The following is a 17,168-nucleotide window of genomic DNA, read 5'->3' as shown; positions in this document are numbered from 1 at the left end:
CAAAGGTCTAGGCCCGAAACGTCAGCCTCTCTGCTCCTATGATGCTGCTTGGCCTGCTGTGTTCATCCAGCCCTGCACCTTGTTGTCTCGGATTCTCCAGCATCTGCAGTTCCTACTATCTCTGCCTTTTTATCTTGTTTTCTTCCAATAAGATACTCCTTAAAACTCATGTCTTTGACCAAGCATTTAGTCATCTGACCTAATGCCCATGTGAAACAAAAACACAAATTGCTGGAGAAACTGGAGGGCTGACAGCGGCAAGTTCCTAGGAGTAACAATAACCAACAACCTGTTGTGGATTTCCCATGTAGATACGAAGTCAAAAAGGCACAACAAGGCCTCTTCTTCCTCAGGCAGTTCAGGAAATTTGGCACGTCCATAAGGACCCTCCCCAACTTATACAGATGCACCGCAGAAAGCATACTGTCTGGGTGCATAATGGCCTGGTACTGCAAATGCATTGCCCAGGGCTGTAAGAAAGTACAGAAGGTTGTGTGCACAGCCCAGAACATCATAGAAGCCAATCTCCCATCCATGCACTCCATTTACAGGTCATGTTGCTGCGGAAAGGCTGCCAATATCATCAAAGACCCATCCCACCCTGGTAACGCTCGCCTACAACCTCTTCCGTCAAGCAGAAGAAACAGAAGTTTGAACACACGCATCAACAGGTTCAAGAACAGTTTCTTCCCTGCCATTATCAAACTGATGAAGGGACCCTCTAACTTAATATAATGCTGATCTTGTTAATGTTGGTCTTGCCTAGTGCACGTCCTGTGCAGCGTAACCTGTATGCTTTACTCTGTCCAAGTTTTTTTTCACCCTATATCTGTATGTCTTTGCTTACTATGATCTGCTTGTACTGCTCACAAACAAAGCCTTCCACTGTACTTAGGTACACGTGACAATAAATCAAATCAAATTAAATCAAATCAAATCAAATCAAATCAAACTCAGCAGGTCTAGCATATCTGTGGAGAGAAAGTAGAGTTAACGTTTTGAGTCCAGCGGCCCTTCTTCAGAACAATGTAAATTCCCATCATATTGGCATTTCTTGCAAATTGCCCTGATGAATGAAGGACAAAAAGCTTTGATAAAGTGTGCCCTTCGGAGCAATACCCAAGAAAGAGAGATTCTTTTTACCTGGCCATCAGTTTGTACTTTGCTAAGTTTGTGTTTAAAGAGAGATTTATAATTTCATTATGCTTTTTTCCCACACGGTTTCTAGGTTAAATAATTTAAATGAAACATCAAATTGTATTATACAGCTGTTACTAATTTGGCTGTTGTCTTCTATTACATTAATTTGCCTCATAACCTCAAACATAAAACAGGGTCTGAAAATTTGTTTCTGGGTTCATTCACCTAAAGTAAAAGAGATTCTAAGAAGCAATTTGGTAAATGCAGGAGACAAAACCAATTAACCAAGAAGGGCTTGGGTTTTCTAGTAATGGGTTTGAGATTGAAAGCTAGCCTGCACTCATCCATCAGAGAGATCTTGGCTACAAGAGCTGACGTAATCTAGATTTAAAAGGTAGTAAAGACTTGAAAATGCATTAATGATAAACAGTGACTATTATACAGCTAGAACAATTGCAGACATATTGGGACTGGTATTTTATTAAAGATCAAAGAAATAGCTATTCCAGTATTTTTGCTTAAAGTTCTTCATTGTGTGTGAGTGAATCTTGTTTCATGAACTTTCCCTAATTACGAGATCAGAGGAAATGAATTTCAAAGCACCTATGACGTGAGTAAAAAAGTGGTCGAATTTATTTTCACCTCCACAACATTAAAGTGATTTTCCTCAGGCTGATGTGCAAGCTGAATCTTTCAGGCCTGCCTGAGCAACAAATGTTTAATTTTTGCATTTCGCTGAGAATCATAAGGTACGAATTCTGAATTCAGATAAATCTCCCTGCCTGTAATCTCCAATCATTAAATCTACTCTGTAAAGGAAGACATTTCAAAATTGCTATAAAGGTTTTAATTTCTTTGAATGTCATAATAAATACATATTAATACCAATAAATAGGGCCAGGATGATATATGCAGATTCATTGATAACCAAATGCACCTTCAGTAATGACAAATTGTGTAGTTGCTTTCTAGTTGCTGCTATAATCTCACCTAAATGGTAATTTTCTGATGTCCAGCAGGGGACATACTGACAGTATAAATTGGAAATTTGGACAGACACACCACATATAGTTTTCCAATGATAACATTAATTTGCAATGCATATCTTTGAACACTGTTGGTAGAGGATGTTTCCTGATGAATAAATTCTTTTTAATGTCCCTTTGGATCTGGCAAAAAAGTTTGTTCATGGAGATGTCATGTGTACCAGCAAAGGCCAGCAAAGACAAATTTGTATGTCTACTTAATTTTTTTACTGCTGACATTCATCCTGCTAGGAGAATGAAGTGTTTGTCTGAGTTAAGGTGCAGAGTACCATTAAGCTCATTCCCCCGAAGCCAAATGAAGCCTCTTATCAGGTTGCTTGCACATCTGAGTCATCATTGGCATCTGTCTCCCGTAGCTAAACCTCAGCTGACTCTACATATAATTGCATCCATGTCAACAGAAACCCTGTGAGTTTTACATAGTGGCCAGGTGTGCTTCCTTTGTTTCACCACGTTGTGTATAATCATTGACAATTTAATGAAATATGTCAGTTTATGCAAAATTGGTAAAGGCAATCAGCAAACTCCCATGCGAATCATCGTTCAATGTGGCATTTGTAGCAATTTGGTGTATGAATTTGAAAGCCACCTTTGGATGGTTACGTGGAAATCTGAGAGATTACATTGATTGGTGTGTATGGTTCAACCATTTCTCATTCTATTGAACTTTGGATATAGTCAATCAAGATCCAGAATATCAAGGGTGTGCAATTAGTTTTATTCAGATTTAAGGTGGAAAGACAATTATATTATTTCATGTATTTCAGGGTCCTGAAAGCTTATTTACAATCTAGAGTATTTGTTTTCTTTTAAACTTACTTTCAGTGCATTAATATAATCAGTACACAATGTAGTTATTACTTATTTTCTGGTATTAGACCAGAGTTCAAATTTATATGCTTCTGGTATCTTAAGGGAGTGAAGCCTGAATCCTTTGTTGCTTGGTGATGTAGTACAGCATTTCCTAAAGTAGACATCAGGACTCAAAGTGTGGTCATGGGCTGTAATGTCTGGGGTAACAATGGAGAACCCCCTTCCACTTCTCCCACAGATCACCTCCAGTGCTCACTGTGAGGTTGTGACAATATTCAAGGTACAGATGGGGTCACAATAGGAAAATGCTTGGGAAGGAGAAGGCTTTAGGAGAAGGGTGCACTGCCAAGTGAGTGGGAACTCTCTGCTGTGTATGACTTTGATCCCAGACCAAACAACCACTGTACCTTTAAGACCGCTACATGACACCATGACAGTGACATTCTCATCTAAAGATGCCCACCTCATCTTCAGTCACTTGCTCTGTGTAATGAAGAGAATATCTATAGTCAGTGAGCTACATGTGTGTAATGTACAGTAACATTAGACCATGTAAGTCTGTGACATTATAACCATGTAAATTGTGTTTTTAATAAACTTAAAGTGCCAAGAACGCGGCTGTGTGTGGTATGGACTAACATATAAGAAACAACAAAGCACCCCACTCTCATCTTGCACAAAACTCATCAAGTATCTTGCCAATCTCCACTCCTTTTCTCACTAAGCACAAGTGAAACTCTTTTAGGTTTAACTGTTTCTCAACTGGGTAAATGATCTATTTATGAACCTGAATAAGGTATCAAAATTCTAACCACAAAAAGAACAATTGCCTCCTGTATCATTTTCCCTGAAGTATGGTTGCAGACACAGTTGGTATTAACTATTAATGACAGCTCTCCATGTTTCATAGCTGTATTTTCAATTTAACAACTGGTTGCTCTTGATCAGCTTATCTGACAATCCTGGAAATATAGTTATCTGAAATTTACTTTTAATACAGTATATCACTGGTAGGATTAAGGGTACTTTTTGCTCCTTGAAATACTCTTCTTTTAAGTTTAGTCTGTGCCCTATTAAAATCAGGACTGACCCAGAATTTCCTGTAACCAGCATCATTGTGAGGGAGGCATTATACTGCATTGCACTCTTTTATGACAATGATCGTATTAAATGGCAGAGCAGAATCGATGGGCTGAATGGTCTACTCTCTATGATCTTATGTTCCTAACAAGTCTGTTTGGCTGCTGATTTATTCCATTATCTACATGCTAGATGCACAGCTCAGGTAAACATTTATACCTTGGTTAATCTAGACAAGCACATCTGGGAGAGAGTCAGGTATAATTCCTTCAATAATAAACCTTCAATTTTGCACTACTGACACTATTCCAACATTTACAAGCTCATTTTTATTCACAATAAATCTTGCCATTGCATTGTCACAGTAGCCAGTGAATATTATTCTTCAGAGAGTTAGCAGTTAACAGAGTTAGATGTCTTGCCCTTAATATATTCCTGTTTCTGCACAAAATGTATTCATATAATGAGAGTTCCTGATTTCCTCATAATTGATGTCCCATATATTAATGTTTCAGCTTCAATACACTGAAAATTAGAGGTCATTCATATAATTTACTATGTTTGTTCATTAATATGTGAAGGAATTACAAATTCTTCACAGGTTAACATAGGATATATGGCACAGGAACAAGTCATTCAACCCAACCAGTCCTTTTCCCCTATTTGCTTGTCTAGTTTCCCCATTTATGCATCCATACTAAAGAAAAATACAAAGAACTGTGGATGCTGGAAATCTGAAACAAAAACAGAAGTTGCCTGAGAACCTCAGCAGGTCTGGCAGCATCTGTGAGAGAAAGCAAAATCAATGTTCCAGATCCAGTGACCCTTCTGAAATGTTGACTGTTTTCTCTCCTAAGATGCTGCCAGAAATGCTAGGTTCTCCAGCAACTTTTATTTCTATATACTATTTGCTTCAACCACTTCCTCTGATAGCATTATTTTCACTACTATTTGTGTAACAGCATTTCTTTTAAATTTCCAAATGGATTTCTTAGAGAGTAAACAATATCAATGGCCTCTAATTAGGTGCTTCTTTATAAAAAGAAACATTATCTCTGTAATCACTATACCAAAACCTATCATAACTTTAAAAATCACAATTAGGCCACTCTTCAACCTTGTTCTCTCAAGAGAAAAGAGATAGCCTGTCAATCTCTGCCTGATATGGAAACCCATGCAGATTTGGTATCAATCTTGTAAATTTCTGGACCCTTTCCAGACCCTCTATAATGACTAGGCTACAAGCAATTTTCTTTGTGTCATTAAGCCAAGGCTCAGTTCAGGAATTTATAGCCTACTCCCTGATATTCTTTTTCATTGCTTTGATAACCTGTGGCACACCTTTTAGTGATTTTCGTGTTTCTTTTTCCGCTGAAGCATTTAGTTTGTTGTAAATAGGTCATCAATTTGATCTTGCATATCTGTAACTAGGTACCTTGTGCCTAAGATGGCACAATAATGAGGTGATTGTAAACTTTTCACCGTACTCATTTGAGTACACGTGACAATAAAATTAATTCTATTCAATTCAATTCAATTCAACATGACTCAATGATTAAAGGGCAAGTTGTTTGCATTGAACTGTTAAGTGTTTCATACAGGTGCTAGCACTGATGTTACCGCTGTAGGATCTAAAGAATTCCTCACATGATCCGAGTTAAATAATGATAGACAAGTAAAGATCTTTTTTTCCATCTAGTCTGTTCCATACTTTTGTGAAACCTTATGCGCCACAAAATAGACAGTCACTATTCCACCAAAACATAATAATCTCCGAAGAGAGGTAAAAATCTAAATAAACAAAGGAAAAGTCCAATTGGGCAAGTAGATCTGGAAAGTTTTTCTCTGCCGCCCTAGGTCATCCAAACTAGTCCAGGAGATTGTTCCCATTTTTTTTAATGCCATATGTTTTTTTTCTAAATGATATTGTTCTCCATCCCGGTAAGGAGCATACCTAGCCCTTGCTTGAACAAATTCATCATAACACTCACATTTAGGGTGCATTATCCTTTGTGCAAAAGTCAGGCTATTTCCCAGGCCATCTGAGGCAGGGGGCCCATAGAGGAATTTAACTCTATGTTTATGCTAATGACTACCAAACAGCTGCTGAAAGACCTTTGTAGGAAATTGAATGAATTCCTCCTCAAGATTTTGAGATGTGCTTTAGTCAACATCCACCACCAAAAAGATAATTAGACATTTATGTTTTTTAAGCTGCTGGACTATCATTGAGAATGATAATATTTGAGGAACTTCTGCCTTCTGCTGACAGTTTAGTTGTCCAACATCAGTCATGACTGAATGTGGTAGCACTGCAGAACTCTGGTCTGGTCTATTGGTTCTGAGATCACTTGGCTGTGTCTGTAATATACTATGTCTGCTGAGTTGCAGCTTCGTTGGATTGACAGTGCATTATTAGACATAACCAGTGCTATTTGTGGTATGTGTTCATTGAATCAAAGTTGACTGTAAAGTAAAGAAATTACTGGGCCATGGGTGGTAGGGAAATATGTTTCAATTGCTCCTGATCGGCTACAGAGTTTCATGCCTGCCCAGGTTAGTTTGACCAGCAAAATCTGTTCTGCATCTATCCTATTCTGCATAGTAGCAGTGCCACATGATACAGTGGAGAGTGCAATTGTTGGAGACAGGAGTTTATCTCCACAAGAACTGTGTTGTGGACATTCTTATCACTACTGTCATGGGCAAGTGCATTTGCGAGAAGTAGAATAGTAAGATAAGGTCAAAAAGGCTATTTGACCCTCACATTAGTTTGCTCATCAACCTGCCAATTATTCATTCCATTAGCTATTGTCCTTCAGGCTTTTTCAAACGCTGTCAGCAATGGTGCTAACAAGACCCGCTTGATGACAGATATTGAAGACGCCTCAATGTATCTTAGTGCTCAAAATGGAAGAGTGCTGATTAATCACCAGAGTGAGGCTGGTGAGTGATCAGTCGGAGGCTTGGCCTGATATCTGAAAAATGAAATGAACATAGAGGACTCCCAAGGCTATTACTTCATAACAGTGCCAACACCTTTGGTTAGACTTAGTCAGTGAGACAAGACATACCCAGACATTGAGGTTGAGGAAAACCGAAAGAATTGCGGATGTTGTAAATCAAGAACAAAAACAGAAGTTGCTGGAAAAGGTTGAGGAGTTCTACTTGGTTACCAGCAGCTGCTTAACTAATCTGTGTGACAGCTCTCCCAATTTTAGCACAACTCCCCCCCCAAAAAAATTATGAGTAGGTCATTGATCCCAGATGGAATAGGTTAAAGAAATTATTTGAGCTGTGGTTGATTTTTCATCTCAGAAGAGCAGTTCCTTCTTCCATTTGATGTTATATATTTATAAAAGAGGAAAATGAAAAACTGTGAACAAACTGTATGGCAGTATCTTTAATATAATGCCACCACCAACGCTTGATATCAATGGATCAAAAATATGACACAATAAATAATATGCCATTAAAATTATTATTATGTGATAATATGTCTCCTCACTGTTCTTTGAAGGGTCAGCGTTGATAATCAGCTAAATGGTTTCCTTCTATGCTGTAATGTCTTTATCTTGGGATACTTCAGTTTAACTGTGCAATCTTTCCCATTTTATTTTGTAGGAATTTCAAAAGAAAGTACTCAAAGAAGAATCAGTGGCCCCTGAGACTTGCAGCAAGTCTTGAAACAAATGGAAATCATTATGTTTTAAAAGATGTTGTAATAATAAATAAATTAGTAATTAAACAATTAATAAATGGTATATTATTCATATATGTATCACTGTCTTTTTATTGAAGTATATTTTGATTTAATCTTTAATTATGTTTACTATACAAAAAAAGTTCTCCAAACTCAAAGATTAATCTGAATCTCATCTGAATGCTTTAGCATTTTTATAACTCATATTTGCTTCCTAACTGATCTCTCATACATTTGTATCTGAAACAATAAAGATACAGTTTGTTTATGTTTTGCACCGGAGCAATACTTTGTGTTGATTTGCTGTACCAAATGAAAGAACAGTTTACAATTAAGTGTTGGTGTGAAAGTTTAATTTAAGATGTACCAATTTAGGCTTAAGCAACAGGTCATTACCAGAAATCCTCTGCCAAACTTAACATGGGTGATTAAAAACAACAACCTACTTATAAGTGGTGCCTTTAATGTTGTAAAATGAACTAAGGCATTTCACAGGAGTACTGTTGAACTAAAGTATGACACTGATTCACAGGAGGCAATATTATAGCAGAAGCTTAAAAGCTTGGTCAGAGAGGTACCTTTTAAATAGGATCTTAAAAGAAGAAAATGAAGTAGAGTGGTGTGGGGAGGATAGTCTAGAGTGTGGGGCTTATTCTATTTGGAGCCATGCCCACCAAAGCTGGAGTCATTAAAATCAGAGCTACACAAGAGGCCTGAAATAGAAGAGTATAGATGTCACAGAGAGTTATGAGGCTGTGGAAATTACAGAGTTAGGGAGAGGCAAGGCCACATGGTTTGAAAATGAAGATGGCAATTTATTAATCAAAATGTCACTTGACCAGGAGCCAGTTGCTGATCAACAAGCACAGTGGTGAAAGGGGGAACTGGACCTGCTGCAAGTAAAGCCATGGGTAACAGAATTTTGGATGGCCTCAAGTTTAGAAGTTTAGAGCAGGTAGAATGTGGAGGACTAGATAGAAGTGCACTGGAGTAGTTGACTATTAAAGGTAATAAAAGGCATTAATTGAGTGTGAAAAACAGAACAAATCTAACCTGGTCGATTACCACCTTATCAGTCCACTATTAATCATTAGCTAAGTGATAGAAGGGGGTTAGTGATTTTGTTATCAAACAGCATTTAGCAGCAATCTGTTTGCCGATGTTCAGTTTAGATTCTTTAAGGAATATCTAGCTCCTGATCTCATTTTCATAAAAGTATGAACAAAAAGAGCTGAATTCCAGGGACGAGGTCAGAGTGACCACCTTTGACATCAAGACTGTATTTGAACAAGTAGTAAGTTAAGGAGTCCTAGCAACACTTATGTCAAAAGTAGTGCTCCATTTGTTGACGTTATAACTAGTTCAAGAAAGATGGCTGTGGTAGTTTGAGGATGTCTTTTTTAAAAAAAAATGTTCAAGGAATATGGGCATCACTGGCTGAGCTTCTGTGGCCCAGACAGCAGTCAAGAATTAATCACATTGCTGTCAGTCTAGAATCACACAGACTAGATCAGCAGATTTACTTTCCCAAACAACAGCAACAAACCAGACGAGTTTTTATAACAATCAAGAGTTGTTACATGGTCATCATTAGATTAGCTTTCTAGTTAATTTCAAATTTCACCATCTATCATGGTAGGATTCAGATCCATGCCCTGGAAGTGTAGCCTGGGATTCTGGTTCAGTAGTCCTGCCCTGATTTCAGTCCTGGGGCATTACCGCAAGAGTTTCTCAGGAGCGTGTTCTAGATCCAACCATCTTCAGCAGTTCCGTCAATGAACTTACTTCAATCATCAGGTCAGAAGTAGGCATGATTGACAATCTTTGCACAATGTTCAGCACCATCTGTAACTCCTCAGATACTGAATCTATCCATTTCCGTATACAATGACACGCAGTCAACAATGGTCTGATAAGTGGCAAGTAACATTTGTGCTGCACAAATACCAAACAAAATATTTGCAACTAAAGAGAATTAACCCATTTCCCTTTGATATTCATTGGTATTACCATCACTGAATCCATTAGAATCAACATCCCAGGTAAAATAACTCTTCAGGGGCTGGTATCTCATCACCAATCACCCTCTATTTTGCAAAGGTATAGCATTTGCCTATAACACTGCCTAACATTTAAAATCAATTCTTATTGTATGTTAATTATGAAATTAGATATTTGCAATAGAATGCTGTATTAAATATACTCAGAGTTTATGCAAAACACTGCATCGCCATTTTACCGCAGATTTTGGACTACACATTCTGAAAGCCAATCCTTTGATGAAAGCGATGGCGTGCATCATGCAATGGCTAGTTCCTTTGGGAAGAAATTCCATTGTTGTCTGCAGTGTAAACAGAACAGTGAGTTTCCCTGGAAACAGATGTTAACTCTGCTGCGAAATAAAATGATTCAGTCACCACTAATTTTGGGAGAATTAGATGAAAGTCAAAGGCTTATTGCACAAAGCCACTGAAAGAATTCATTTCAAAAGTTCATTAACATTCTTTGTGTTTCCTTTAGGAAGTCTTCTCTGCAGTATTATGTTCCAGAAAGTCATGCTCAGAATTTGCTTTCTTTTTAATTTGCCTTAGTAAATGCCTTACTTGTAGTGCAGTCCTAAAATGGAGCCTTAACATTAGAAGTGTGAACACAGCACAGAAATGTCTACATCGAATTACATTTAAAAGGAAACTGCCAACTTATACTTCAAAACAGCTTTTAACCATAAACTTGAGAGCACCCCAAACACACACAACCTTTTCTCTGAATCATTTATTTCACGCTTTATGAATGCACAAAAATATGTTGATATCCATACATTCAAACACACATGCAATATATAATAGCCTAAAAATTCCTGCAAGTTGTAAGTTGCGAATAGTTTCACTTGGTTTTGTCCTTTTAATCTCTGTAATATTTTTCATGTACAAAATTTATAAGATTGGTAGGGTTCATCAACACTTGTGCTGTGAATAAATGGAATTCAGTGAACACTGTAGGTCAACTCCATTCAAGTTCTACAATAGTTTCAGAGACAGCAGGAACTGCAGATGCTGGAGAATCTGAGATAACAAGGTGTAGAGCTGGATGAACACAGCAGGCCAAGCAGACCCTGAAGAAGGGTCTAGGCCCGAAACGTCAGCCTTCCTGCTCCTCTGATGCTGCTTGGCCTGCTGTGTTCATCCAGCTCTACACCTTGTTATGTCAAGTTCTATAATACAATGGTTTTGGAGTAGTTAGTGAGGAGATCTTTCCCATTCAGCAAAATACCAAATTCCTTGACAGTTTTTCAAGGGGACACATCTAATATATTTGATAACAACTGTCTTCAAAAAAAAACCAAACTGATTATTTTTCTCCTCCTGATTGTGAAACCGGCACATTGTAGCAATTATCAGTAAATAAGGCTGACAATATCTAACAAGTAATTCATTGATTGTTGAACGTGATGATTTTGGTATCATGTTGTAAATGCTCTTCCCTCTCCCTAATTCTACTCCTGCCAGTTTTCAGATGTCTCAATATAAACGTAAAACTTTTGTTTTACTGCTGTCTAGACTTTCTTAATGACCTGGAACTCCCACTGAAGCTGAAAATTCAGACAGACATGTTATTGTGCTGGGTCTTTAAATTGGATACTCATGTTATGCTTGTGATTAGAGCTGTTTTATTGGAAATACAAATATAGACAACATTATATGTCAATTTTACAGCTAACTTGCAAGAAATAAATTACAAATGGGTACAACAGGATCCAAACTAAATGTTTATCACAATGGTCTACTCCAGGGAAATGGCGGTTTCAAAATAAAAGCCATTCACTTGTTAGATTTTGACAGCTGTGATCATAGTATGTAATGTAGGCAGTCAAACATTTATAGGCAATTTTCAGACAGTTTATTGGGTTGTTAATAAGCAGCAGTTTAGATATGATGCATTTATTTAATTAGATAAAGAAATACATGATCTGAGGCAGATGAGAGTGCTTTATTGATCTCAAAGCAGTTATGTAGAATGATGGAGCAGAGGTGGCAGTTCCCAGTGGTTTTGAAGTGATGAAGTATTTATCCCTGATATTTCTTTGATTGTTACAGTCTTTGTTCTTCCCTTGACCTGGTGGGTAACTCCTGATCTTCTCAGAAGGTGTTACCATATTCCTTGGGATCCTCTCTCTCTCTCTCTCTCTTCCGCTGCCCACCACCCCACCCCCACTCACTTCCTACCTACATTGTTAATATAGATATTTTCTATCAACCTGTCCAGAGATGGCATTACACACCTGGGGCAGATGGAACTTGAACCTGAGCCTCCTGCATCAGAGGCAGGGACAATACCATTGTGCCAGAAGAGCCCTTTTCCCCCATTAATCTGTCTTATTTTGTAGGTTGGCAAACCATGCTGTGTCAATCAACTGTTTGCACCCTTTTGACCAATCACCACAGGCAACTACTCATGATGTTACATCAACAGTGTCCCCTTGCCCACCTTCATCTCACTCTTTGTAAGAACAAAAGCTTCTTATTTTCCCCAACAATACATTGATAATAGGACAAACCACTGACACTGGTTTGATGGGATATTGTGACCTCAGTGATTCTTATGACCTGTCCTTTTTGTTTCCAAGATGCTGGAAATTTGGAAGCTGGTTACTGCTGTAACAACATTTCAAGGAAATCTCTTGTTATGCAGTAAGTACCAGAGGGAAAATAAAATAGTCAGTTGCAAAGGAACTCCAACTTTCAACATTGAGGTCTTATCATTGAGACTCTTTCATTCACAAACATAAAAGTGTGTATTAGCCTCTGCTGAGTCATTCATCAGGCATAAAAAATATTGGAAGACAATTAAATCAACTCTCCAGAAAGCTATCTGTGGCACAGTATACATATGGACAGCTCATATGTCCCTCTGAAATAGCAGTGAGTTTGAGATGAGTATTTAAAGCAGTTCCACTGAGCCATTCCATGGTATACGTAAAGAGGTAAACACGTGAAGCCATGCTGCTCCATTGAGTTGCACCTACATTTCAGGAATCTGGACACATACTGCTCACAATCCCTATCTGTGCTAGGGATTTGGAGAGTAGCTATTCCCTGCTGTGCTCCAGGTGGAGGAGGCTTGAAGTTAGAAATGTAATTTTCACCTTCCAATATTGACATTTAAAAAAAAAAGTTCTAAAACAAAAGTTGAAATAAAATTTCTGTTTATTTTTTCCAACATCGAATTAATCTAGCAGGTATATCTCACAACACCCCATCTTATAACTACAGTGACGTATGTGAACACAAAATAACACAGTAAACTGCACAAACAATACTAAAATCTCATCTTTAAAAACATAAACAGTTGTTTTTGTCCCCCTTAGCTTAACAGAGCACAGTATTTTACAGTTGTAGTGAACATTTACATATATAATATGACTGAGTTCAATTGAACCTATTCATTCTGATCATATCAAGTTTCCATTATGTCCTTCCTAATCTCTCAGCCACATTCAGTAGATGACCCCTGGCATACATGGGGACCTTCGCCTTACTTTTCAAGTAGATTTTAACCCAGAAAACTACCCACTCTTTACATAAGTGCATGTTAATCTGCAATTGCGTTTCACTGCAATTTTCATTCATTCTGTGGTTTTGAAGTTCTGCTCATGCATGGCATAGCTCATATTTTCATTGCTTTTGGGCAAGAACATTATTAATTGCAGCTTACTCCAAGCGGTGAGTCTTGGTTTTGTTCCTGCTAGTATCAAGGGCACATGTGGTTAGTCCTCTTGTGCTTCTGAAGCTCAGACATCTGTGTGCTGTGAGCTAAATGATGTGAAGCTGCTTCGCTGATTTCTGGCTCTCTGAGTGAAGCTGGATGCTCGGCTCTTCTGTACTTCAGTCTTCAGATTTTGCTTCTGCCTGTCTTGCACTGGAAAGCTCTCAATCAGATTAACCTTCTCCTGTTCTTCCTTCAGCAGCACATCTACGAACAGTGTTTTCTCCTTTTTCATTCGTATGCTGATATCCTTGGGAACGTCAGATATCAGCCAAACAAGTACCTCACTTAAGACCATCACCAGGTTCTGAAATTCAATGAATGAAACACAGAATGATGGCAAGATTCATCTGTGATACTTAGACAGTTCCTGAGTTATCGGAGAGGCTGGATAGACTGGGACTCTTTTTCACTGCAAGGTAGAAGGTTGAGGAATGACCTTAAAGAGGTTTTTAAAATCATGAGGGGTACAGATAAGGTGATTAGCAGCTGTCTTTTCCCTATGGTGGCAGATTTCAAGGCAAGGGGGCATATTTTTAAAGGTGAGAGGAGAAAGATTTGAAAAGGATGTGGGGCAACTCTTTTACACAGACAGTGGTTTGTGTGTGGAATGAACTTCCAGATAAAGTGGTGGATACGGGTATATTTACTATGCTTAAAAGACGTTTTGAAAAGTACATGAATAAAAACAGTTTGGAAGGATATGGGCCAAGCGCAGTCAGGTGGGACTAGTTTAGTTTGAGATTATGGTCGACATGGACTGGTTGGACCGGAGGGTCTATTTCTGTGAAGTAGGAATCTGTGACTCTGTGTTGATTGTACAAGGCTTCAAATGGAGAGAGGAGGGAGGAAAAAGTTTAGTTTTCACTTGCACAAAGCTGTAAATTACTACAGGCAGAATATTAAACAATGATATACTATAGAAAGGAATTATGCCGCACACAATCCAACCCTGTCCATTTTCTGTGTCAAGGTGTGAAAGGATTCACTTAATTTTCAATAGGTTTCAGTTTGGGTTCCTTTCCTGCTGACTACCAGATGAAATAGGACTGTCTCTAGGAAGAGGTTTAGTTTGACCTCCATTCCCCCTATCCAGAACAGCTGGTACACATTATGATTAAAGGAGAGATTTCATAACACACCCATGTTGTAAAGACCCACATTCGTAATAACTTTCATTTCTATTTGTTTGTGGCGGCACTTTTCACCAAGACATCTTTGGACCTGACCATATATTTCATAACTTTGATTTTGCAGGATTAAGAAGCATTGCATAACCAGATCCACACCTACCCCTGATGTCTGATCTCATCGTTTCATTTCTTTTCTTTCCTCCAAATCGACCTCAAAGGTATCCAGGCAGGTTACAATTTCTTGCTTCTCAGCACTTGAATGTTGTCTTACCTTCTGCAGCACCTCTGACTGCTGCGGACATGCTTTCGCTGTCACTGTTTTTCCTTACAATTACTGAACACATCTAAAATGGACTGTTCTTAAAACTAGAGACAAAAACAGAAGCTGCTGGAAAAGCTCAGCAGGTCTGGCAGCATTTGTGAAGAAAAAATCAGAGTCAACGTTTTGGGTCCGGTGACCCTTCCTCAAAACAGAGGAAGGGTCACTGGACCTGAAACGTTAACTCTAATTTTTTTCTTAACAGATGCTGCCAGACCTGTTGAGCTTTTCCAGCAACTTCTGTTTTTGTTCCTGTTTTACAGCATCCACAGTTCTTTCAGTGTTTGTTCTTAAAACTACTTGTTTGTTGGCAAATTTAACAACTCGTCACAAGTAAGGGATAGATTGTGAGGTTGAACCAAGGTGAATAAAAATACAAAAATTGAATAGATGATAGCTCATTTCTTAATTTCCAACAGTCAGAAGTTGCTAGTTAGCCAGATATCAACGTCAATGTTGCCTACCCAGGATTTATCCAATAGCACATAACCAATGGACAATTTTAGACAGCACAGTGGCTCAGTGGTTAGCACTGCTGCCTCACAATGCTAAGGTACCTGGGTTCAATTCCATCCTTGGGTGACTACCTGTGTGGAGTTTCCATGTTCTCCTTGTGTCTGTGTGGGTTTCTGCTGGGTATTCTAGTTTCCTCCCACAATCTAAAGATGTGCAGATTAGCCATGCTAAATTGCCCATAGTGTACAGTGATGTGCAGGCTAGGTGGATTAGCTATGGGAAATGGAGGGTGTGTGGGTCTTTGGAGGGGTGGTATGGACTTGATGAGCCAAATGGCCTGCTTCCACACTGTAGGGATTCTATTGTTTAAAAAAAAACCCTCTTGTTTTTATTTCCAATCTCCTGACCTCCTATTTCACTTGTGGAAAGCCTTTGCTGGGTATATTTGATTGCTTCATTTGCTAATTCCTCCAGCCATTGGTTCATGCTCCTTCTCGTAGATTATCCAGCAGCATGTTTCAAACATTATGAAAGACCAGATCAGTAACAATGGGCCTGCTCAGACTCCCCCCTCATTCACTAATCTGTCCAAGGAAGCATAATGGGATGTTGTGTTCACAAAATAAAGGCAACAGCAGTTTGAAAATTAGAAGCTTTTAGTGAACTTTTTTGCAAAAAGGAAAAGAATTCTGAATGACCTCCAGGTGTTGGTATAAAGATTGTCAGCCTGAGCAGTCTTCCCAGAACATCCACTGACATCCCCACCCTGTGAAATATTCAATCGTATTTTTTTAACATTGTAGCTCTAGCTATTTAGGCAGGTGTAAATAAATGATTGTGAGGAGAAAAGAGTATATGAACAGACCTCCTACCCTCCCTCGACCTCTTCATCTCCAACTGCCGTCGAGACATCAATCGCCTCAACCTCTCCACCCCTCTCACCCACTCCAACCTCTCCCCCGCAGAACGTGCAGCCCTCCGCTCCCTCCGCTCCAATCCCAACCTCACCATAAAACCCGCGGACAAGGGAGGTGCAGTTGTAGTATGGCGCACTGACCTCTACATCGCCGAGGCCGGACGCCAACTCTCCGACACCTCCTCCTACTGCCCCCTTGATCATGACCCCACCCCTGAGCACCAAACCATCATCTCGCAAACCATCCACAACCTCATCACCTCAGGTGACCTCCCACCCACGGCCTCCAACCTCATCGTTCCCCAACCTCGCACTGCCCGCTTCTATCTCCTTCCCAAAATCCACAAACCTGAATGCCCTGGTCGACCCATTGTCTCCGCCTGCTCCTGCCCCACCGAACTGATCTCCAACTATCTCGACTCCATTTTCTCCCCCTTGGTCCAGGAACTCCCTACCTATGTCCGTGACACCACCCACGCCCTCCACCTCCTCCAGAACTTCCAATTCCCCGGTCCCCAACACCTCATCTTTACCATGGACGTCCAGTCCCTCTACACCTGCATTCCCCATGCAGATGGCCTTAAGGCCCTCCGCTTCTTCCTGTCCCGCAGGCCCGACCAGTCCCCCTCCACTGACACCCTCATCCGCTTAGCCGAACTCGTCCTCACACTCAACAACTTCTCTTTCAATTCCTCCCACTTCCTACAGACAAAGGGGGTAGCCATGGGTACCCGCATGGGCCCAAGCTACGCCTGCCTCTTTGTAGGTTACGTGGAACAATCCCTCTTCCGTACCTACA

The 17,168-nt window shown here is 39.4% G+C and overlaps 1 protein-coding gene across 1 annotated transcript in view; it reads right to left on the bottom strand.

Annotated features, from left to right (window-relative positions):
• Positions 1-13,570: 13,570 nt before the first annotated feature.
• The window catches only part of LOC109930159 (anoctamin-2-like), a 101,259-nt gene continuing 97,661 nt past the window's right edge, over positions 13,571-17,168 (bottom strand). The window contains exon 28 of the mRNA XM_020529700.2: positions 13,571-13,852. Coding sequence (XP_020385289.1) covers positions 13,571-13,852 — 282 coding nt within the window. The remainder of the gene's footprint in view (positions 13,853-17,168) is intronic.

This window comes from Rhincodon typus, chromosome 22 (genome assembly GCF_021869965.1).
Source record: "Rhincodon typus isolate 14 chromosome 22, sRhiTyp1.1, whole genome shotgun sequence".
Classification (NCBI taxonomy): Eukaryota; Metazoa; Chordata; class Chondrichthyes; order Orectolobiformes; family Rhincodontidae; genus Rhincodon; species Rhincodon typus.
Note: the sequence above shows the minus strand (reverse complement) of the source record. Positions and strands in the feature narration are given on the sequence as shown.